The 23,387-nt window shown below is 51.8% G+C and overlaps 2 protein-coding genes across 3 annotated transcripts; one reads left to right on the forward strand and one right to left on the reverse strand.

The window, feature by feature from the left end:
• The first annotated feature begins 4,884 nt into the window (after nucleotides 1–4,884).
• Nucleotides 4,885–12,575, forward strand: Hsh2d (hematopoietic SH2 domain containing). The gene is made up of 6 exons (XM_057752666.1): nucleotides 4,885–4,933; nucleotides 6,076–6,226; nucleotides 7,954–8,043; nucleotides 8,774–8,939; nucleotides 9,382–9,507; nucleotides 11,089–12,575. The coding sequence occupies exons 2-6, from the start codon at nucleotides 6,096–6,098 to the stop codon at nucleotides 11,563–11,565; spliced, it is 990 nt and encodes a 329-aa protein (XP_057608649.1). The 5' UTR covers nucleotides 4,885–4,933; nucleotides 6,076–6,095; the 3' UTR covers nucleotides 11,566–12,575.
• Nucleotides 12,576–13,650: 1,075 nt separating this feature from the next.
• Cib3 (calcium and integrin binding family member 3) lies at nucleotides 13,651–22,407 on the reverse strand. 2 transcript variants are annotated; one of them, XM_057752873.1, is made up of 6 exons: nucleotides 22,357–22,407; nucleotides 22,150–22,184; nucleotides 18,287–18,398; nucleotides 15,663–15,810; nucleotides 14,324–14,519; nucleotides 13,651–13,672 (listed from the first exon to the last, which is right to left on the reverse strand). In XM_057752873.1, the coding sequence occupies exons 1-6, from the start codon at nucleotides 22,405–22,407 to the stop codon at nucleotides 13,651–13,653; spliced, it is 564 nt and encodes a 187-aa protein (XP_057608856.1). The 2 variants fall into 2 exon arrangements, with proteins under 2 accessions (XP_057608856.1, XP_057608857.1); XM_057752874.1 differs by lacking the exons at nucleotides 18,287–18,398; nucleotides 22,150–22,184.
• Nucleotides 22,408–23,387: the final 980 nt, after the last annotated feature.

Here is a 23,387-nt window from a genome sequence, read left to right on the forward strand (position 1 = left end):
CTCATGTGGTCCTAGCTGGCCTTGTCCAGCTGAGATCCACCTGTCTCTGCTTTCCAACGGCTGCCATTCAATTAAGCCATGGCCATCATACCCAGCAGGAGCCAGTTATTAATTTATAGACATTGTAGCCTGGGCAGGACCTCCCTCATTGCAGTGTGTGGTGCCATCTTTTACGTGTGCCTTCCAAGGTTCCTAGGCTCACAGTTCAAGCCCAGTGTGGTAGTAGAACCTTTTTTTTCCAAACTTAAAAATGTATTTTTTTTCTGTGTGTTTGTGTGTTCAGAGGACAGCTCGTAGGAGTCACTCCGTGATTGCTGGGGATCAAATTCTGGTCATCATGCTTGGCAACAAGAGCATCTACCCCCTGAGCCATCTTACCCCTGCACACCCCACCCCCTTTTCTGAGATAGGTACAGTCCAGACTGACCCAGATCTAGCCTTCCTCCTGCCTCAGTCTCTCAAAGTGCTGGGATGACAGATACGCCATCATTTCTTCCATTTCAACCTTAACATCCAGTATGGTACTTGCACAGAACTCGAGCCCAGCCAGTGTTTGTGAAATGCACAAATTAATGAACAAAAGCAAGAGTAGAAGCAGATGCCCCAGGCAGAGAGAAGTATAAAATGGCCACCCTGCCCCTTCCCTACCTGCCCCCTGTCCTCTGAGTCTGTGGTCTAAGCTGATGGAGTTTGGCAGCAACTACCTACCCAGAGGATTGTCCACTCCAGCTCACCCTATGAGGTCAACAAAAGAAGCTGACACCGAGGGAGAGGGACCTCGGGGTCCCCTGTTACCTTCCATCGGATATCCCTCTTCATAGTGCCTTAGTGACCGTCACTGCCCTCTCCTTCCTTTGGGAAGTGTGTCCGTTGTGAAGCACAGACACGGCGGGTGGGGGAATTCTGCTGTGACTGCTGACAGGAAGATGTTGTCTTGTGGAAGACCGCAGTCCAAGAGCCAAGCTGAAACAGCTCGTGTTCCCTGAGACAGCCCCATGTACACAAGAACCCCAAAGTCCTGATTGTCCAGGTGACACTACGCTGGTCTAGTGCCTTCTGAACCCTCTGTTATTCACCATGAGCAAGCAGGCATGAGGAGGATCAGAGAGGTTGGCCCAGCCAGTGAAATCGGAGCCCATCTCACCTGAAGCCAAGTCAAAAGGCACCGAATTAAGCCACAGTAACACCCCAATGAGCTGACTCAGCTGAGCCCCTGGGCCCATTGCTTGAGTGGCTCCATCATGGGACCAGCGCTGGTTTCCTTCTCTATTGGGCCTTTGTCAACCCAAAGACTCCCAAGCCTACACCACCTGGGAAGAGCAGGGGTTCAGAAAGGCTCCCAGCTCCATCTCAGAAAGTATCAACTTCCAGATGCCCTAGAGAGGAGAAAGCAGCTTTGCCCCTTCGTGTACAGTCAAGAGAGGGTGGTGCAGGCAGCTCACAGCCCTGTCAGCTTTGCCTGTTAGGCACAGGACCTGGGATATGCACAGGATCACACACACACAATGTTTCAGTTCATTTTAAAGTCAGAAGAGGACTCAGGCATAGACTGGACCTGTGCTTGGTCGGCAGGATACTTGCCTATTGTGAATGGAGCCCAGGGTCCCACTCCACTACCACAGAAAATACGGTAACACCTACGATGCCAACCTCCAGAGGTGTAGGCAAGAAGAGCAGGGCTCTGCACCAGCCTCGCTATATAGTGGGTTCCAGGCCAGGCAGGGCTCCAGGAGACCCTGTCTTAGAAAACCAAACAAAATAAAATAGATGGATACTCTGGTTTTGTTTTTGTACTTTGGTTTTGTTTGGATTTTGAGTTTCAGTCCCCCTTTGTAGCCCAGGCTAGGCTGGAACCCCAAATCCTCCTGCCTCAGGTTTCTGAATGCTGGGACTGCAAACCTGAGCCATCACACTTTCACACTGGCCTAGAAGGCCGCGATTGTAGAACGTCATTTCAGGTGTGTTTGCAAAGGAGCCAGGATAGAGCTGTGTGAGAGTGAGAGTCTGCCCTTCAGTGTCTCTGTCCAGCCTCAGGGCTTCCTGCACCCCATACCCACCAAGCAGTCCCTACTGGCCCCTTTCCTGATAGACAGCTACTTTGGGACTGCGATAAAGGCGGGAAACACAGCTCGGTTAGCGGAGTGCTTGCCTAGCAAACCAAGTTCTGGATTCCACTGCCAGCAGTGCGTAGTGGAGGCAGGAGGATCATTAGTTCAAGATCATCCTCAGCTACGTAGAAAGTTCCAGGCTAGCCTGGGGTACATGAGACTGTTTCAAAAGGGGCTGCAACTGTCTTGGGGGTTCCAAGGAGCTGATAGCTGAGCAAAGGCGTGGCAGGAGCCAGTATCAGCTTCAGCTACAGACCAAGCCCTGACTTGGTCCCGCCCTGGTTCACCTGCTGGAGGAAACAGGAACTGCCTAGGGCTGCCGCCCTGCCCCTCTGACGTGCAGACCCTGAAGCGAAACTTGGGCTCTAGCGGCAGCTCAAGAGTCCTGCGGAACACAGCCCAGGCTCTCCAAGGTAAGTAAGTATCCTGCATCCTGAACCCAGCATCCAGAATCCTGGCATCCCTGCATCCCAACATTCCCCAGCTGCAGAACCTCTGGGGCTCCAGCACTGGGTGAGGTGGGGCTGGGAGATGCGGGAAGGGCTTACCAGAGGAGGGAACCGTTGCAAGCTCTGTCGTGGTTATCCACACCTGCCATTCCAGCACGCTGACGGCCGAGGCAGGCTAGATCATGAGTTTGAGGCTAGCTTCAGCTATGTAGTGAGACCCGTTTCAGAGAAACCAATGACCCACTGGCCCTGTGTCCTAAGAAAGTAACGAGGATGAGACAGAGAAAGTCCTCCAGCTCCGTGGGGTACAGCCTGAGCCAGCAAAGGAAGGAACAAAGGGGAAGCTCCAGGGGAGGGGAGGGAGAAGGAAGGCTGGCTGGAGGAGGGGACGTTCACAATGGGTCTTAAAGATGTGTAGAAGTGTTCTGAGGTAAAGAGAATTCTGTCCCAGCTTGTGACTGGGTTCAGCTATATTTTATACTGAGAAAGAAGTAGAATCCATTCATGGCGGGATACATTCTGGGAGATGTGTTGGTGGGTGATTTTTGTCACTGTGTACTTACACAACCTGGACAGGGGTTGCTTGCTGCACCCCTGGGGCCAGGACTCCAGTCTACATGAACAGTGTGAAAACTGGAGCGCCGTGGCAGGTGTCTGGGCCTGTGAAGCAGGGCGAATAGTAAAAGAAAAAAGGGAAGGGCTGACGAGATGGCTCAGTCGATAAAGCACTTGGCAGAGGGTCACAAGGATCTGAGTTCAGATCCCCAGCACCCACCGTAAAGTCTGGCCTGGCAGGCGAGGGCCGCCTGTCATCCCGGCATGTCGGAGGTGGAGGCAGGAGATCCCTAGGGCAGCTGGCTAGTCAGACTCCCCAAAGCTGCCTGCTTGTTCAGAGACTCCGCTTAGATACATAAGGGGGAGGGAGAATGAAGAAGACACCTGATGTCAACTTCAGGCCTACACACATCTGCACATGCGTGTGTCCGCACATGGACACTCCCACATAAATATCAGAATAACACTGGAGAGAAGAGTCAACAGTTAAGAGTGCCCGCTGCTCCTGCAGAAGAGCCGAGTTCAGTTCCCAGCACTTACATGGGGAGGCTCACGACCAAGATGTAAATCCATCTCCAGGGACCCAGCGCCATGTTCTGCCTCCAGTGGTACCTGCATACATGTGACTAATAAACATATCTATACACAGAGAGAAGCACATGCATACACATAAATAAAAACATTTTACAAACAAATAAGCAATAAAATAAATAAAAACGAGGTAACAGGAGAATTTCAGCTCCGCTATTATTACTTTCAAGAGTGGCCTAGAAGCTCCCGATCCTCCTGTGCCCACCTTGTAAGTACTGAGGTGATGGATGTGTGCCACCACATCTGGCCTTCTGTTTTTAATCCAGGGTAGTCCTGGGTAGCTCTGAGCTCATAGCAGTCCTGCCTCAGCCTCCCAAGTGTGGGGATTATGGATATACAGCAATACCTGGAGTCCCGGCAAAGTGTAAACTGGGGCTTGGTCGAGCAGGCTGTCGCCCCAGGAGGAGCAGGTGAGAGCATTGGGAGCTCAGGATTATCCTCAGCTACACTAAGGTCAGCCTGGGCTACATAACTCTGTCTCAAAAAAGGAAGGAAGGAAGGAGAAAGGGAGTAAGGGAGAGAGGGAGGGAAGAGGAAGGAGGAGGGCTGCCTTTCGCCTTTCCATACACACAGGTGTGTAAAGCCATCTATATATTGTACCGACTATATAGCATTCTGTCCCAGCCCTTCCGAAGATGTCACTTAACGACAGACGTTAAGGCCCCAAGCAGTTAAGTTTGTGACTTTACACAGCAGCTATGCAAGGAAGAATTTGAACCCAGGTAATCTATCTGCCTCTAATTCCACATGCTTTGATGCCTGTGACCCCAGGCCTCATCCTGGGGAGACCCCAGCCTGGAAGAAACGGTTCACCTCCGTGGAACCCTGCTGAGAAAGGGACAGGAAATGGGGACAGAGACAGTATGCAGCTTGGTTATCAAGTGTTCACTAATCAATTCAGTTAATGACTTTCTTCTGAGTACCTTTAGGCCCCACCCAAAGAAAGTCAGCACAGCCACCCTATGTCAACAGACCTCTCCTTGTGGGATCAGCCCATCTTCCGGGGCTGGAGGTGAGGATGCACAGCTCAAGTCTAGGGCCTGAGTGACGAGTGACAGAGGAGCCCTGGGGAAGATTTTTTACTAGTTTTCCTTCAGCTTAATACTGTTTTACATTTCAGGACCACGTCCTTTATGTCGCCAGCCTACAAAGCCCTGAGGTACCCTGAGTGTAAATCAGCCAACACGAGTGTGAATTAACAGTGTACAGAAAGAGCTGTCACCTAAGGAGGTAAACGCAGGAGGGTTAGAAGTTCAAAGCCATCCTTGGCCACGTGTAGTTTCTGGCTACCCTTTCTCACACACTAAACCAAGAGCCCGCTTAGTCCGTAAAATGCTTCTGTCGTGAGCATAAAGCATAAAGCCTGAGTTCAGATTTGCCTTCCAGCAGGTGTGGAGACAATAGAGCAGAACAAAGGTCCCGCACGGGTGGGGGTCCGGGAATGGGGATTGGAGGACCCTGGAATTCTGTGACCAGCCCCAGCTTTAGTGACAGACCCTTCTCAGAATCTAAGGTGAGGTATGAAGAGATGTCTCAGCCACTCGCTGCTCTTAAAGAATCCAGTTCAGTGCTCAGCACCCAAATGGAGCAGCTCACAACCACCCACAATTCCAGCTCCAGGAGATCTGGTGCCTTCTAGGAACCAAAGGCACCTGCTCATGCACACACACACACACACACACACACACATCAAAAAAAAAAAAAACCTTTTAAAAATATGTCAGTTTGGTCAAGCGGTGGTACTGCATTCCTTTAATCCCAGCACTCAGGAGGCAGAGGCAGTGGATCTCTGTGCGTTTAGGAAGAGCCTGGTCTACAGAGTGAGTTCCAGAATAGTCAAGGCTGTATATAGAGAAATCCTGTCTCAAAAAAAAAAAAAATCCTTAATCCCAGCACTTGGGAGGCAGAGGCAGGTGGAGTCCCATGAGTTTGAGGCCAACCTGGTCTACATAGTGAGTTCCAGGACAGCCAGAGCTATGTAGAGAGCCCTGTCTAAAAACACAAGAACAACAACAAAATCATGGTTTGGCTGGGGATTGTTCAGTATGAAAGGGTGCTTGCTGCCAGGCCTGAAGACCTGAATTTCAGTCAGGGAACCACGTGGTGGAAGGAGACACCTGACTCCCAGAAATCGTCTGGACTCCTACATATAACACACACACAATCAATAAACAAGACCGTGGTGGGGCAGTAGAGGAAGACACCTGACCCTCCTTCACAGCCACTCGCAACCTAGCAACAGCCTGTGACACAACAGTGTGTGTCCACAGGAACTGCCTTGCTCTGGTCACCAGGACGGCTCCCAGTAAACCAGGTACCAGCGTGTGCAATGTTAGAGCCAAGAGGCACCCACCTCTCCCTCCTCCCTCCAGGTGACCCTTCTTTGGATGCCATGGCAGAGGCTGAAGTCTGGAAGCTGCCCCCGCCACTGCCCCCTCGGCTGGACTGGTTTGTGCACACCCAGGCGGACCAGCTGGCCCAAGGCGGGATCCCAGAGTGGTTCCATGGCACCATCACACGACAGTAAGAACATATGATAACCCCCATCCTGCTTTATCCTGCTTCTTGGTCCATCACCCCTAACCATAGTGGACATTTTGGGGCAAGGCCCCCGTTCACATCATTCTCATACTCTCTCTGGGCCACGGGAAGCTGAGGAGGAGGAAAGGTTAGACCTCTGCCTGAGTCCCTCGGCAGATGGGCAGATGTGCAGATACACAGCTGGACTCTAGACTCAGTGCATAGGCAGACCATAGCCTCTGCTGTGGATACTGTGTGTGACCTCAGAGGATTGCAGACAGGCAGGCAGGAGTGGAAGCTAGGAGGAGATCTACTTCAGGGTCAGCATCAGAAGCCTCCAAGTGACACTGTCCAAAGCCCAGCACTTCAAACCAAAAAAGACTGGGTATTGTCATTCAGAGGCTGTGGCTATGGCGCGATTGCTAAAGTGTGTGTCACTTAGTTGAGTACTTGGGAGAGTGCTTGCCTGGTGCACACAAAGTCACTGCATAAACCAGGCATAAAGTCAACCCAGTACTCAGAAGGGGGGGGGGATCACGAGTTCAAGGTCATCCTCAGCTACCTGAAAGTGCAGGCCTGCAAGCTCCAGGGCCTTCCTGGTGGTACTGGGCCAGGGTCCAGTGTTTCCAGGTTCTTGGCTTCTTATATTAGGGGCTCACAGGAATTTGCAAAAGCAGCAAAATTGTGGAATTGGGAGCAAAGCAATAGTGCAGGTTAGAAGGGTTACATTGTTAAGACTGACAGCAGGGGAATGGTTACATTGTTAAGACTGACAGCAGGGGCCAGCCAAATGGCTCCGGGCTAAAGATGCTTGTAGCCAAACCTGACAATGCAGCTTCAGTTCCTGGGACCCACAAGGCAAAAGGAGAAAACCAACTCTGAGGACTGTCTTCAGATTTCTGAATGTGTCAGAGCACATTTGCCTGCCCTAGCTGTCCCTGGAAATAGACTGGCCTCTAACTCTCAGGGATCCACCTGTGTCTGCCTCCCGAGTGCTGGGTCCAAATGTGTGCTCTCCAAGAGAAGGCATCAGATTGCTGATGGAGGGGACAGTGGGTGGCTCCTTTCTGACTCACAGGTTGGATTATGTAGATCTCATGGCACATGCCTGCCCACACAGGTGTAAGATGGAAAACAAAGATTCTCCCAAAAAGACCTGGAAGGATAAGGTTTGCATGAACACACATGCACACTAGACCAGTTGAGGCTGGGTCAGAACTTTTCTTTCTTAGTAATAAGATATTTACATTTTTATTATCTTTTATTTCTTACTATGTGTGTGGTGGTTGGAGGGCAGCTTGTGAAAATCGGTTCTCTCCTTCCATGTGAGTCCCAGGGATTGAATTCGGGCCGGCAGGCTTGTCGGAACCATCTGGTCAATCTCGGATCAGCCCTTCAGTTCTTCCTCCTACATATCCTGGGAATACATTGAATAGAAACTAAATTTGATTGTTTTTAGGGGTGGGAAACTTATCCCATTCTTAAGTGAGAGATGTACAGGTAGCGTGATGCACACGTGAGTCCAAGGTTGCTATGCGCATTGCTCAGAGGGGTGGGGGTGCAGGTGCAGGTGCAGGCACAGGACAGTCAGGTCAGAGAGCTGGGCTGCCAAGTGCAATACTATAAGAGCGCCCGTGCATAACCAGAGCCAAATGGAACCCCAGGTTGCTAAGCCATCCCCCATGCTTGCTTATCTCCATATCAGCCAGTCTTTCTCTGTGCCTCTCCAGAGCTGCTGAGAACCTGCTGGAGTCTCAACCACCGGGAACCTTTCTTATCCGAGTCAGTCACAGCCACGTGGGCTACACCCTTTCTTACAAGTAAGGCCATGGCGGACGTTAGGCCCAAGGCACCTCAGGCCTGAGGGCTCTGCCCGGTATGCAGGCCGGCTATATCCAGCAGTCATGGTACACTGGGAAGGACCTGAGACCTGAGGCAGGAATCTGAGGGTGGCCCCTGCCTCCTTCCAGCTTTCTTTCACCTTCAAATGAGTGACGTGAATCTGAGTCAGGAAGGCCAGTGCCAAGAGCTCCTGGGGCCTCAAAGCCTGATTTGGGCAACTTGAAGCATTCAAGGGTCTCTCTCTCTCTCTCTCTCTCTCTCTCTCTCTCTCCCTCTCTCCCTCTCTCCCTCTCTCCCTATTTGGGAGAGGGTTTCATAGCCAGGCTGGCCTCGAACTTGCTATGTAGTATGGGGTGCACATCTGTTAACCTAGCGCGGGGAAGCTGAAACTGGAGAATCTGGAATTCAAGGTCATCCTTGGCTACATAGTAAGTTTAAGTGTAGCCTGGACTACATGAAATAGTGTTAAAATGAGAAGATTGCTATAATTTGCTACTACTATTTGGTTGAGACAGGCTGGCCTCCAAGCCTCCGTCCTCTGGCCCTCACTCTTCCCAGTGCAGAGATGACGGACAAGCACCACAATTAGATTGTATCCTTTATTTCATCCAACCAAGAACTCTCGAGGTGGGCCTTAGAAGTCCTGTGTGGTAAGTGGGGAAACCGAGGCACAGTGTCGGCATCCCAACCCCAGCAGTGTCTTCACAGAGCTCAGACCTGCTGCCGTCACTTCATGGTAAAGCTCTCAGATGACGGGACTTTCATCCTGGCTGGGGACCATACGACCCATGCCTCTCTGGACGCCCTGGTCTCATTCCACCAGCAGAAACCTATTCGGCCGTATGGGGAGCTGCTGACCCAAGCCTGTGGGCAGGTAGGGATGAGGGGACCCCAGCTGGCTGCCAGGGAGTACCAGAGACTTCCTGCATGGAATTCACAAGGGTTCGTCTGCCGGAATGGCTTTCTTCTGAGGCTGGTGGGCGTGGCTTACCGGATGTGCACTGAGCTCTTTCAGTTTATGAATTATGAGTGTGGCCTAAACCTGCTGTGGGAGGGGCTCTTTCCTCTGACGGCTGATGGGCGTGTTCTAATGTCTGCTGTAATTGGAGCTTTTTCTATCATCTGAGACTTGTGAGCAGGATTCTTTCATCTGAGTCTGATTGGCTCATACACTGTGGGCGGGGCTCTTCCACTGAGACTCAGTGGGCGTGGCCTAGATTCTGAGGTCGGTTTAGGAGGCCCCCACCCAGGGTTCTCCCCACCCCAGCCTTTCCCGTTGCAGGGTCTGAGCCCTATATCTCTTCCGTACCTTGCAGGAGGATCCAGCAAACGTCGACTATGAAAATCTCTTCCTGTACTCGAGTGCCCTGGCTCAGGGCACTGAAAGCCAAGCTGGTGGCCCCACGGAAGGCCAGAGGCCTGCTTCCTGCCCCGCCGAGGAGGTAGGCAGGCCCTGGGTGGCACCTCCAGCCTGGGTCGGGGACTGGCAGAAAAATATGCTAGAACAGACCCTTTCCAGAAAATGCCCTCTTCTGTAGCTGTAATTAAAGAAAAACATCTCCCGGTGATTCCCAGACTCAGGGATTAGGGATTAGACTCCAAAGCTCGTGAGAGAGCGCTTGTCGGGGTGCCTAAGGCTCGGGGCTCCATCCTCGTCCAGTCACAAACAACCAAGAGCCCTGCAACTCCAGGTCCTCGCCCTCAGCTGCCGCCTGCATTCAGACACACTAGCCACCCTGAGAACCTTCTGTGCTGTTCTGCTCCAGGCTGTTCCTCTTCCAGTTGCCAGGACCCTTCTTTCAGAACTCATTCCAGTGTCTCCCTCCTAGTCCCTGGATCTAGAGTTTCCCCACACACATCACCCTGTGTAGTCGGTGCAGAGAACGGTTTCCAACTTGAGAGGTTTTTGTTTATTCTAGGTGTGTTTCCTGTCTTTTTCTCCCATCAAACCTTGCAGTCAAGGTGGCTCATTCTGCACTGCTGTCTCCACCCCTCCAAGAGGCCCTGGCATATTTTTTGTTTCTGCTGAGACAAGGTTTCTATGTAGCCTTGGCCGTATGTAGTCAGGGCTGACTTCAAACTCACAGAGGTCCTCCTGCCTCTGCCTCCTAAGTGTTGGGATTAAAGTTGTGCGCCCCAGGACCGACCAGCCCTCACCATCTGAAGGAGCTAGGCTAATAAATCTTCAGTGTAGACAAATGAATACATTATGAATACATGAACTGGGCGGTGGTGGGGCACGCCTCTAATCCCAGCACTCTGGGAAGCAGAGGCAGGCACATTTCTGAGTTCAAGGCCAGCCTGGTCTACAAAGTGAGTTCTGGGACAGCCAGGGCTGTTATATGGAGAAACCCTGTCTCAAAACCCAGAAAATTATGGATACATGTACTGTAGCTCCTTGAAGCTAGTGGGGCCTTTAGGTTGAAGCCTTGTTGTACTTCAGGCTTCCTGCCTGGTGGGGAAGTTCTGACAATGGGGGCGGGGATGAAGCAAACTGATGTTCAGACATGTTTGTGCAAGTCAGAGAGGACATCCTGGAGGAGGTCTCAAGGAGCTGGAATATGAGAAGGATGAGCAGCCAGACACAGAGATGCAGGGAGGGTGTTCCCAGAGTGGGGAGACATGTGCAAAGTCCTGGGGCTCAGAGTGTTTGCAGAACAGAGTGACAAAAGGCAATACATGGACCACTGTGGCTAGGGACCTCGGGGGTCTTAATAATCCTATCTGACGTCCCCTTTGAAATGGAGAAGGGTGGGGCAGATGCTGTCAATAGAAGCAATCCCCAGAAGCAAGTTGGATAAATTCACTGAGCCACGCCTCCAGCCCAGCTGTAACTCTTGAGAAAATTTGCCAAACATTGGGAGCGGTGATGAAGCCTCACACAGAGATGGGCAGGATGGGGCAGAGATTGGGCTCGGGAGCTCCAACGCCCTAGGACGAGGTTGAGGGGCTGGCTGCATGGAGCTTTTCTGATCAGCCGGGCCCCAGGCCTCCCCTTCTCTGTTCCACGTTCCCTGTTCCAGGCTCCGGAAAGGAAACCTTCCACCGCAACTGATGGAAAGCTCGCATCAGCCCCCAGCTCCCCAAGAGCACTTTTTGGGGAGGCGAAACAGAAACTGTGGAAGAACCTGAGGACACTGCCAGAGACCAGCCGGAGGGTGAGACAGCGGCTCACTTCGCACCTGTCCGCCACAAACCTGCTGGGGGACGCCAGGCCTGTGGCACAGCACCATAGAGCTATGACTCGAGCATCCAGCTGGGACAGTGCCCGCCACTCTGCAGGTGCCAGTGCCGGTGCCAGTGCCGGTGCAGCCACCTCCACAGCCTCCAGACCTGCCAGCTGGAGGGAGGCAGTCTCAGGGGTCAAGGCCTGGCGGGAAAAGCTGGTGAGGGCCCTGTCAGTTCAGGCAACCAAATCAGAGCCTGTAGACTTGCCAGAAGCCCAGGACTGGCTACCTGAGGAATACCTCCCACCACCGCCTTTCGCCCCTGGGTACTGACACATCCCTTCTGTCTTGGTAGTCCCCACCGCTGTCCTCCCAACCAGGGAACTGTGCTAAAGAAAGAGATTATGGGGCTGATTTCTGCAGTTGCCAGTCGAAGGACCTGATTGTCCTAATAATAATAGAATTACCGCTTTAGGGACTTGGGTGAAACAGCCCAGCGGTAAGGGGGTAAAGGCACTTGCAGGCAAACCTGACTTCCTGAGATCGATCTCCGGTACTCACATGATGGAAGGTGAGACCCAACTCTGAAAGTTGTCCTCCAACCTCCATATACATGTGTTGATACACACACATGTTTTGACACATATATGTAGTAAGCATAACCTTAAAAATACTACAGTGACTTTGTGGGCAAAACACAAGCCGGGCCTGTATCCCAGCCTCTCTGATCGTGGGTTAGCCCTCTGTATCCGTGGGTTCCACATTTCACACTCAGCCACATTAGCCTAGTTAGGGAATTCCAGACCAGTGTTAAAAACATCTGAGCAGGTGAGATGGCTCAGGTAAGGCTGCTAAGCCTGAGGATCTGAGCGTGAGCTGTGGGACCCACGGTGGAAGGAGAGATCAGACCCACGGTGGAAGGAGACATCAGACTCCCGCAAGCTGCCCTCTGACCTCCGCACATGTTGTGGCACACGTGTGTCTCTTCCACACTAATAATATAAAAAAATTAAAGCTACCTTGGACAGCCTCTGAGGAGCAACAGCCCACTTGCATGAGAACACATGTGAACGTGCATGCCCCCCACCCAAAGGCACCTGTACAGGGCGGAGGCTGGCAGTGGCCTCTGAAGGGCTGTGTGAACTGTGATGAACATAGACCTCTCTGGTCTTCATTTGGGAGATGGAGAAGACAGCAGTCCTTTCTAAGGGGAACATGCAGAAAAGAGACAAGGAGGACTTGGGGCTTTTAGTTATCACCGTCGCTATTATTGTTAATTGAGACAGGATCTCATGTATTCCTGGTTGTGCCAGGACTGACAGAGATCTGCCTGCTACGCCTCCTGGGTGATAATATTAAAGTTGTGCCCCACCAATCCTGTCCTATTTTTATTTTTATTATTTTGTTTTGTTTGAAATAAGGTCTCTCTGGTAGCCCCGGCTATCCTGGAACTCACTATGTAGACCAGGCTGGCCTTGAACCATGGAGATCTGCCTTCTGCGTGCACCACCACCAGCCGGCTATAACTGTTTTCATTTTTAGATGTGTATGTGTGTGTGCACATAGGTGCAGTTGCTCAAGAAGGCCAGAAGGTGGAACCTCAGGTCTGCTGGGATGGTTGGGAGGGTCAGGCAGTTGAGAGCCACCGCTACGTGGCTGCTGGAACCCAACACAGAGACCAAGTCCCCTGCAAGAGCAGCAGGTGCTGTTAATATCTGAGCACCAACCCCAGAACCTGATGCTTCAAATCACCAGAGTGAGTGGTCTGGGAAGATTCTGGGTGAGTGGGCTGTGTGGTGGGATGTATAGGTACCCTACACAAAGGCCCAGGGACAACCTTGGGCTCCTGAAATTCACAAGGAAGTGTGAGCCGGGAGGTGATGGCACACACCTTTAATCACAGCACTCGGGAGGCAGAGGCAGTACGGGGCCAGCCTCGTCTACAAGAACTAGTTCCAGGACAGGCTCCAAAGCTACAAAAAAACCTTGTCTCGCCGGGCGGTGGTGGCGCACGCCTTTAATCCCAGCACTCGGGAGGCAGAGGCAGGCGGATCTCTGTGAGTTCGAGACCAGCCTGGTCTACAAGAGCTAGTTCCAGGACAGGCTCCGAAACCACAGAGAAACCCTGTCTCGAAAAAACAAAAAACAAAAAACAAAAAAAAAAAACCTTGTCTCGAGGGCTCAAGCTGGCCTCTGGAAAGGAGCTATGGCGTTGCCTTGGACTTCCTCTGTATGTTAACTGGGAAGTTCCTGCCCCTCTAGGCCTTGAGGTCTAGAAGCCAATCTGTTTTATGAATGGAAAATGGTAACCGAGAGTGGGTGTGGCCACACAGGAAAACGCAAAGATGCCGTTGATTCCTGTTTATTCAGAGAGTCGGGTGGAGATGGGGAAGGATCAGCTGTGTCCTCCGGGTGCTGTCAGATGCGGATGTGGAAGGTACTGTGAGGAAGGAGAGACGTCATTGAGAGTTCCCAGTGGACACTGGGACCCCAGGGGCAAGCAGCGATTCACAGAGATGTGGACACCCTAGAAATCGCAGATAGTCCCCATGGGACTTAGGCTAGAGGTCAACATCTGGGTCATCCCTCAGGTGGCTTCCATATTATGTTTTAAAAACATCTATCTATTTATTATTTGTGTGTGGAGTGTGCCTGGGTCTGTGTGTATGCAGCATGTTAAATGCAGGAGCCTGCAGAGGCCAGAAGAGAGCGTCGTGTCCCCTGGATCTGGAGTTACAGTTGTGAGCCACCATGTGGGTGCTGGGAACCTCCCCAGCCCTGCGGTCCAGGCTCTGTGTCAGCCATGCACCCCCCCCAGCCCTGCAGTCGGGGCTCCGTGTCAGCCATGCACCTCCCCAGCCCTGCAGTCGGGGCTCTGACCCTGCTCCAGGATGCCGAGGACAGCTGTGTGACAGACAGTTCACAGCAAAACTGTGGCAGGTGACAGATACACTGCTTCTGTCCACAGGTGCCCACAGCCTCCTGGTTATGGTCCTTGGACAAAGTGGGCTGAAGCCACAGAATCTGGGGTCGTTCCCTGAGGTCTCAGACGGTGCAGCAGGAATTCTCATCCCTGGGTCTGAACCTGCACCTGAGGAAGTCTGGTGCCCGCAGGATCATGTTTTGGAAGTCCTCCAGGGACAGCCGCCCATCATGGTCGCTGTCTGCTTCATCCAGCACCTTCTCACAGACCAGGGTCACCTCCTCAGCACTCAGCTCCCCACGGGTGAGTCTGGTCACCGTCTGCTCCAGGTCCCACGCGCAGATGTAGTCATCATTGTTGAAGTCTGTGAGGTGAGGCCGACAGTAGGGCTAGGGAGCCCAGGCACTGAGAGCAATCCCAGCCACTGTGACAACTGTTTCTCTTACTTATACGACACTCATTACATGTCAGGCACCATGATGACTGATTTTCTCTTATGTAAGTAAGCAAGCATTAATTGAGTGCCTTCTGTTTGCCAGCTGTTGGGATAACTTTTCATCTATCCATCCATTCAGTGAACTGATTTAGCCCTCACTGTGTGTCAGGCACCATGTCCACTCATTTAAGAAATAATTACTAGGTACCTACTGTGTGGCATATGTGTTAATTCTTTTTTTTTTGGCTTTCATTCATCTAACAAGTACTAAGTGGGCATCACGCTAGCTGCTTTTTATTCATTCGCTGACTTTACAGCCACTGTCGTCATGATTTGTCATTCATCAACTCCCCCACACATGCTAAAAGAGTGTGAAAGGGTGTTTTAAGTGTTTAGACCTGCGCCCACGCATGAGCTCTGCATGTGCTCCTGATGACCTTCACAGCAGACGTGGCTGGGACAGGAACACCCAGGACATGCCCAGGAGCACGAGTGGATCATCACCTATGGAGTCTGTGAGCTGTTGGGGCCTGGGAGAGCTTTACAGGTTCATTTACTGAGCGCCTGCTGTTCTTCATTGACTGGCTTGTCTATTGAGTGCCTGTTATGGGCCAGGCCCTGAGGAAGTGCTGCCCTCATTCAGAAAATACCGAACACATATATGCACTCTGAACAGAGAAAGAATCCCCAGAGTGAGGGGCTGGGGCGTGGCTCAGGGTGGAGCCCCTGCCTAGAATCCCCCCTCCTTGTAAAGGGATGGGGGGGCGTGATATGCGGGGGCGTGGCTAAGGGGCGGAGCCTCTGTCTACAACCACCCAGTGGGATGCTGGGGGCGTGGCTCAGGGATGGAGCCCCTGCATAGGATCCCCAGTAAGGGGCTGTAGATGGTGTTACAAGCAGAGAGCACAGCAAAAGCAAATGTCCTGAGGCTGGAAGCATTTGATAAATTCAAGAAAGGATGAACCTAATGTGGCTGTAATATGGAGGCCAGGGCTGTGTGGGCATTAGAGTCCCTGGGGATAGGAGCATTCGATGGTCTCTGTCTGGTTCCCGCCCCAGGGCCCTACGCACCATAAATCTTAAAAGCATAGTAGGCCTTCAGGTCCCGGGGAGCCATCTCACTCATCACTGAGAACATATCGAGGAAGTTCTCTAAGGTCATGTGACCATCCCCATCTTGAGAGAAGACCTGTGCAATCCTCTGGCGGAAAGGGTTATCCTGGCAACAAGAAGGCAAAATACCTGCTCTGCAGGGCTCCCCAACCGCACGGGTATCATCCCTGCCCCAATCCCCAGGACCTAGGGGTCTGGGACAGGAAGTCAGGCTCCTACACCTGCGCACCCCAGTTCCAGTTCCACAAGATCCCTGTGACCCAAGGGAGCCTGACATTCACTTGCAAGCCATAACAGACCAGAGAGACACTTGACTCAAACTAACCAATCAGATACTTCCTGAGGTTTGTGCCTCTTTCCAGAGGGGAGTTTTCTAATCTAATTTTAATGTGTGTGTGTGTGTGTGTATACATGTGAGTGCAGGTACCCTCTTATATCCCCTCTTGGAGGGAAACATCTTTGTTCCTTTGTCATTTTTGAGACAGGGGTTCTCTGTGAATCCCTGGCCTCTAACTCAGAAAATCCTCCTGCCTCTGCCTCCTGAGCGCTGGGATTAAAGGCATGAGCCACCACCGCCCGGCAGAAGGAAATGCCTTAAGGCGCAGATGCGGAAAGGGAAGAGAAATGACAAGATGCTCTGGGACTGGGGTTCTCAGCCTTCCCAGTGCTGTGACCCTTGACACAGTTCCTCATGTTGTAGTGACCCCCAACCACAAAACTATTTTCTTTTTTTTTTTTTTTTTTTTTTTTTGGTTTTTCGAGACAGGGTTTCTCTGTGGCTTTGGAGCCTGTCCTGGAACTAGCTCTTGTAGACCAGGCTGGTCTCGAACTCACAGAGAACAAAACTATTTTCATTGCTACTTTATAACTGTAATTTTGACACTGTTATGAGTCATAATGTAAATATCTGTGTTTTCCAACGGTCTTGGACCCCTGTGAAAGGGTCATTTGACCCCCAAAGGGAATCACTGGTCTACGGGAAGGAGAAACATTTCACCCTGCAGGGTAGTTCTTTAAGACCTGAAGCACACTACTCAATGTAGCCTCAGGAAGTCCCTGAAACTGACAAGATTCACTGGCCCCTTCTCCAAGAGCAGAGATCTCTAAGGACTGCTGAGAGATGCTCTCAGACAAGCGGGGCTGCTTAAAAGAGGCTCAGCCATGAAGAGGTCTAGGCCAACTGAGTCACTTGGAGGGGACACTCTCAAACCCGCTGAGCTGCCTGCAGGCTGTGCAGGGCACTCCAGGTTCCCAGCTCTGTAAGATATCACTTGTGCTGGGGTGGGCTTTGGTGATGCAGCTGTCTGTGAGTGATTTTTGCTTCTGTAAGGAACCAGGGATGGTTGGAATAAGAATGACCTCTGTAGGCTCATATATTTGAATGTTTAGTCATCAGGGATTGGCACTACTTGAGAAGAACTAGGTGTGACCATGTTGAAGGAAGTGTGCCACAGAAGGTGGGCTTTGAGATTTCCAAAGCCCAAGCCAGGCCCAGCGGCTCTCCTTCATCCTGCTACCTGTGGATCCGGATGTAGAAATCTCAACCTCTCTAGCATCATGTCCGCCTGTGCGCCACCTTGTTCCCTGCCATGGTAAAGGACTAAACCTCTGAAAGCGCAAGCAAGCTCCAATAAGAGCTGCCGTGGTAAAGGTGTCCCTTCACAGCGATAGAACAGTGACCAAGACACAACTCCACTGGTTCACCAAGTTGGGCTTTGGTAATACTGTGCTTTGGTCTGCCAACTGGGTGAGTAAATGTCTATTCATATTTCCCCAGGATTGGTGCCACACCACCTCTGAGTGACACCACCAGACAGGGTCAGAACAGGTGGTTTTCTCCACACACACACACGTTCTCCCCATCCACACGAGCCCATATTCCCGACACACACTGCCCCTCCACACACACACTCCACACACACAAACACATCCCCTTTCCCCCACAAAACACGGATTCTGCATCCACACATACACATACCCACACATTTTGCCCACACATACATACATTCCCCTCAGAACACACCCTCATAACCTCCCGCATCCCCTCCACACACATCCTCACACACATACACATCGCCCCCCCACATACACATCCCCCCCACTGCCCACACACATTTCCCATACACATACACATTCCCTCACTCTCCCACACACATTCCCTGACACGCAGACATTCCTCACCCACACCCCCCACCTTATCCTCCCACGCCCTTAGATGTCTCCTTCCCAACTTTCTAAATTCTTCTTCCTTCCTTTCTTTGTTTTTTTCTTTTGTCTCTCTCTCTCTCTCTCTCTCTCTCTCTCTCTCTCTCTCTCTCTCTCTCTTTTTTAGGTAGCAGCTCACTGCGTGGCTGACCTGGAACTTGTTAAGTAGCTCAGCGCAGCCTCACACTCAAACAGAGACCTGCTTGCCTCTGCAGGAGATCTGTGTGCCACCACACTCCAGCCCACGGCCTCATCTCTCTCGTGGCAGCTATGTGTCTCTCTGAGCCCCCGTTTTCTTTTCTGTAAAACGGGGTGCCAGCAGCTCCCACCTCACAAGAACATGATGCAGACACTTCTGTCCCCAGGCCCAGGCATACCTTCAGCTCTGGCATGCTGCCAATCAGCTCGTAGGGAACCTTCACCTCAGGACAAGTGGTATAGTCGAGGGGCACCAGCTGGGGAGCCAGGTCCTGGTAGCGATAGAAGAGTCTGGTGTGGGGAGAGAGGAGCCAGGAAAGGCTGAGAGCCAAGAAGCAGTAGGGACTTGTCCCTCCCCCCCACACACACTTGCAGTTCCTCCACAAGGAAGGACACTGGGTCCCCAGGAGCCCAGGCCGGAGTCTGACCCTTGAGCACACAAAGCCAGAGATTGGCACCTCTATTGCCCTCCCCACAGACAAGGCCAAGGTGGAGAGGGGAAGCAGAAGCAAGGGAAGGAGGAAGAAGGGCTTCCTGGAGGAGGAGGCATTGGTGTTTGACTTGGAAGATGGAGCTAGAGGGAGGTACCAATGACTGATCGATCATTCCAGAGCCAATATTTGAGGGACCTGGCTATAGAACCTATACAACTGATTATTACCTCAGCAGGATCCTGCCTCTACTGACTCCTCCACCAAGTCTCAGGCTTCCTTCATTCTCTCCACGCTAGGAGGCAGGTTTCCCCAAGGGGCAGGACACAGACAGTTTTTGAAACAAAGTCTCCCTATATAGTCTAGGCTAACTCATATAGTCTAGGCTATCTTCCTATATAGTCTAGGCTATCTCCCTATGTAGTCTAAGCTATCTCCCTATGTAGTCTAGGCTATCTTCCCATGTAGTCTAGGCTATCTCCCTATGTAGTCTAGGCTATCTCCCTATGTAGTCTAGGCTATCTCCCTATGTAGTCTAGGCTATCTTCCCAAGTAGTCTAGGCTATCTCCCTATGTAGTCTAGGCTATCTCCCTATGTAGTCTAGGCTATCTTCCCTGTAGGGACATAGCCCCACCCATTGGGGGCGTGTTCGCCTTGGGCTAATGTTTATGGATAAATCTGCCGGGCGTGAGCCCAGCAGCCCTTTTTCTTTTGCTCCGCTTTTCCAGTGCTCCGCGGGAACCTGTGGTCCTGTAAGTCTATTTCCTTATTAAAGCTGTATATATCTATATAATCTGTCTACATTCATTTGCGCCACCACACTTCCCATGTAGTCTAGGCTATCTCCCTATATAGTCTAAACTATCTCCCTATGTAGTCTAGGCTATCTCCCTATGTAGTCTAGGCTATCTCCCTATGTAGTCTAGGCTATCTCCCCATGTAGTTTAGGGTATCTCCCCATATAGTCTAGGCTATCTCCCTATGTAGTCTAGGCAATCTCCCTATGTAGTCTAGGCTGTCTCCCTATATAGCCTAGGCTATCTCCCTATGTAGTCTAGGCTATCTCCCCATGTAGTTTAGGGTATCTCCCCATATAGTCTAGGCTATCTCCCTATGTAGTCTAGGCAATCTCCCAATGTAGTCTAGGCTATCTCCCTATATAGTCTAGGCTATCTCCCTATATAGTCTAGGCTATCTCCCTATGTAGTCTAGGCAATCTCCCAATGTAGTCTAGGCTATCTCCCTATATAGTCTAGGCTATCTCCCTATATAGTCTAGGCTATCTCCCTATGTAGTCTAGGCTATCTCCCTATGTAGTCTAGGCTATCTCCCTATGTAGTCTAGGCTATCTCCCTATGTAGTCTAGGCTATCTCCCTATATAGTCTAGGCTATCTCCCTATGTAGTCTAGGCTATCTCCCTATGTAATCTAGGCTATATCACACTCTTCCTGCTTCAGCTCCCTAAGGGTGGGGATGGCAGGCTTGTGCTACTACCTCCAGCTGGAATTTTTTAAAAAGAGAATCTACAAAACATTGGTGATGCTGTGCCTCCTTAAGGTGCACAATAAACCTCAAAGAGACCTGAGGACAGCTGGTGAGCCTCAGTCCTAACCCCATCCCCTTGTTGGGCTGCTCCGGGGAATGTCCTGAGTGTGTTTATCGCTCCTCTGAAAATATCTTTACAGTTGTTGTGTATTTATTTGTGCATATGTACATATGTGTACATGTTACAGTGCATATATCAGGGTCAGAGGACAACTTACGGGAGTGGATTCTCTCCTACCGTATGAGCCCTGGGGTTTGAACTTGGTTCTCAGGCTTGGCAGCAAGTCTCTTTTTCTGCTGAGTCGTGTCGAGGACCCACAGTTTGTCTTTCTTTGTGGCATCCAGCGAGTCCCTCTCTCCTCCCACTCAGTTTTTCTGTTTGACAATCGAGTTGGGGCCAGTCGAAACGCCAGACTCACCAGGATTCTGCCTGTGTGCCCCGGAAATGGAAGTCCTCTGTGCCCAGGCCTCATGATGGCCAACGTGGCCGTGCCAACTGTCCTCACACAGATAAAGGGCTGATGGGTGAGAAGTGTGCCCATCAATAATGGATGCTCTGTGTCCACACAAGAGGGGCTTGGCCCTGAGCACCCCAGAGCTGAACCCCAGCCAGCTTGGGTTTCATGGCTCCAAGTCACGGATAATGGTTCAACAGACAGAAGGATGACACAGGAGGTTCATTTGGGCTCAAGCCAGGGACCTAGTCACCCAGGAGCCCCCACCCACAGCCAGAATCTCCTTTACGCCACTCACAGCTCAGAGCTGGATCTCAACTCTGCCCTGAACTCCAGCCTCTAAATGCCAGTGAGCCTCTCCAAGGCTCGGCCCCTTCCTTGGCTCTCTGCTACCTTTGTACAAAACTCTGCCCGTGTGACAGAATGACTTCCCAGCCAGCCGTCTCTGCCCTGGAGGCAACATCCACATCAAAGCTTTAACCCTGCCGGTGCTACAGCTTGGCTCCCTTCACACCACAGAAGATCCCGAGCATGATGGAGCACACTTGTGATCCCAGCACTCCGAGAGAGGTAGGCAGATCTCGGTGAGTTTGAGGCCAGCCTGGTCTATACAGCAAATTTCAGGACAGTCAGGGCTACACAGAGAAACCATGTTTTGAAATAAAAACAAAAAATGAAAAGGGAAAAAAAGAAACCATCCAAAAAAACCAAAAACCAAAACAAGGGGAACCAAAGTGACGAAATGGATCATCTGGTAAAGACACTTGCTGACTTGCCGCCAAGCCTGATGACCCGAGTTTGACCCCTAAGACCCACATGGTGGGAGGAGAACGTCTGAGCCATCGGGATTCCATCCCCAGTACCCAAGGGGGTAGAAAATAACTAACTCCACAAACTGTCATCTGACCGCCACACACGCATCGCGGCACGTGTGTACACACACCTGCACACTCACATCATACTCCCTGAAGGGCCCAGACCCTCACCAACCCCCTCCCTGCTTTGACAGCCACGACAGACTGCAGAAAAGACCCAGCAAGATGTAGGCCCCTGACTCCGCAGGATGTGCTGAGCTCAACCTTGCCCTAATTACTGGGAAGAACCTGCCAGGTATCCTCCAAGTGGTAGGGCACCAATCAGAGGAATACAGTACCGCCCCCACCCCCATGTCCTCCAGGTATAGCCACCTTTCCGCAGCTGACCAATCAGCTCAGGACAGATTCCCCTAGCCCAGAGGTGTGCCAATCCTGAGACTGTTACTCTGCAACTAGAAGACCTCCTCCTTGCTCTACCCCCAATATCTACCCTGCCCCATTGCAGCTCAGGAGGGGGGGCTCTCCTACTCCACCCACTGTGTCGGATGGACAGAGGACTTGAATTAACTCTTTGCTTTTGCATCAGAACTTGTCTCTTGGTGGTTTTGGGGGGTTCCATACTGTGGGCACAACACTCCCAGCTACAATGGCACACACCTGTGATTCCGGGACTTGAGAGGTAAATTTGAGGCTAGCCCGGGCTCCTTCTTAAACAAAACAGAACAACGAAAAGATTTCACAAAGGCCCGGCAGTGACTAGAAGGTTGTTTTGGGGTGTCACCTCCCCCACTGACCTCATGATCTCCTTCCTCGTGAAGAAAGTACAGTCCTGTGGAAGAGAAATGGCTTGGCCCAGTCCTGCCTCTGGGTGGTGTCTCCACGTACCCCTCCGGTAACTCCGAACCCACACAGATGTCACAAATGAGGCTCTGCCAAGACTCTTGGCTACCTGGAACCCAGACCAAGCTGTGCCAGCTGGCAGGACCGCCACCCACACCCACCTGGTATTCCTCCAGCTGCTCGTGAGTGAACACAGTCTGCTTGTTGCCCATGCTGGGGACCACAGTCTCGAATCCACTGGAACTGAGATTACAGGCGGCTCCTCGGGGCACCCAGGCACATAGTGTCTGAGCAGATGTCCCTGCCCTGGCTGTCACCCGCCCACCCATCCAGTCACCCCAAGCTTAGTGAAGCTCAAGTTACAGTCTGGCTCTCTGGGCAACCATCTGAATGTGTCCCCAGGTGAGCAATGAGGGCTGTGGGAGGTCACAGAGGAGCCAGGCTCATCTCCATCTGGTGAGAATGGTGGCCCAGGACACCTGCAGGGGAAGGCCAAACACACACCCCAGCTCAAGCCCCAGCTTTCCCCCTGTAGCTATGTGGCCCTGGACAACTGTCTCACTTCTCTGAACCCTGTTTGTGAAATGGAAATTACATTAGCTTCTATATCATAGGATCAGTCTAAAGGTGACAGACATTACGTTGGGTGTGGCTGAGACAGGAGGGTCCTGACTTTAAGGTCAGCTTGAAGCAGCATAGTTAGACCTTATGAGAGAGAGAGAGAGAGAGAGAGAGAGAGAGAGAGAGAGAGAGAGAGAGGAAGAGGAGGAGGATCCAGGCCATGGTGGCGCACACCTTTAATCCCAACACTTGGGAGGCGATCTCTGTGAATCCAAGGCCAGCCTGGTCTACAGAGCAAGTTCCAGGATAGCCAGGGCCACACAGAGAAACTCCATCTCAAAGAAAAAAAAGAAGTGGAAGGAGGGAGGGAGGGAGGGAGGGAGGGAGGGAGGGAGGGAGGGAGGGAGGGAGGGAGGGAAGTAGACTAGGGAGATGGCTGAGCCAATAAAAGTCTTTCTGTGCACATAAGAACCTTACTGGTGAGGTGTGGGTGGGGTGAGAGTCTGGGGTGGAAGAAGACAGGGCGATCCCTGGGGCTCATGGGCCAGCCAACCTGGCCAATCAGTGAGCTCTGTGTTTCGTGAGAGACCCTGGCTCAAAAAGAAAGGATGGTGAGCAACAGAGGAAGATA

This window comes from Chionomys nivalis, chromosome 20 (assembly GCF_950005125.1).
Source record: "Chionomys nivalis chromosome 20, mChiNiv1.1, whole genome shotgun sequence".
NCBI classification, from domain to species: domain Eukaryota; kingdom Metazoa; phylum Chordata; class Mammalia; order Rodentia; family Cricetidae; genus Chionomys; species Chionomys nivalis.

Excerpts from the sequence above, each read along its gene's own strand:
- Hsh2d (XM_057752666.1), top strand. The coding sequence starts at position 6,096 with ATGGCAGAGGCTGAAGTCTGGAAGCTGCCCCCGCCACTGCCCCCTCGG. Across the intron at positions 8,044-8,773 it reads GGCTACACCCTTTCTTACAA|AGCTCAGACCTGCTGCCGTC; the intron begins GTAAGGCCATGG and ends GTGTCTTCACAG. Across the intron at positions 8,940-9,381 it reads TGACCCAAGCCTGTGGGCAG|GAGGATCCAGCAAACGTCGA; the intron begins GTAGGGATGAGG and ends CGTACCTTGCAG.
- Cib3 (XM_057752873.1), bottom strand. The coding sequence starts at position 22,407 with ATGGGCAACAAGCAGACTGTGTTCACTCACGAGCAGCTGGAGGAATAC. Across the intron at positions 22,185-22,356 it reads AGCAGCTGGAGGAATACCAG|GACTGTACTTTCTTCACGAG; the intron begins GTGGGTGTGGGT and ends TCTCTTCCACAG. Across the intron at positions 15,811-18,286 it reads GCAGCATGCCAGAGCTGAAG|GATAACCCTTTCCGCCAGAG; the intron begins GTATGCCTGGGC and ends TCTTGTTGCCAG.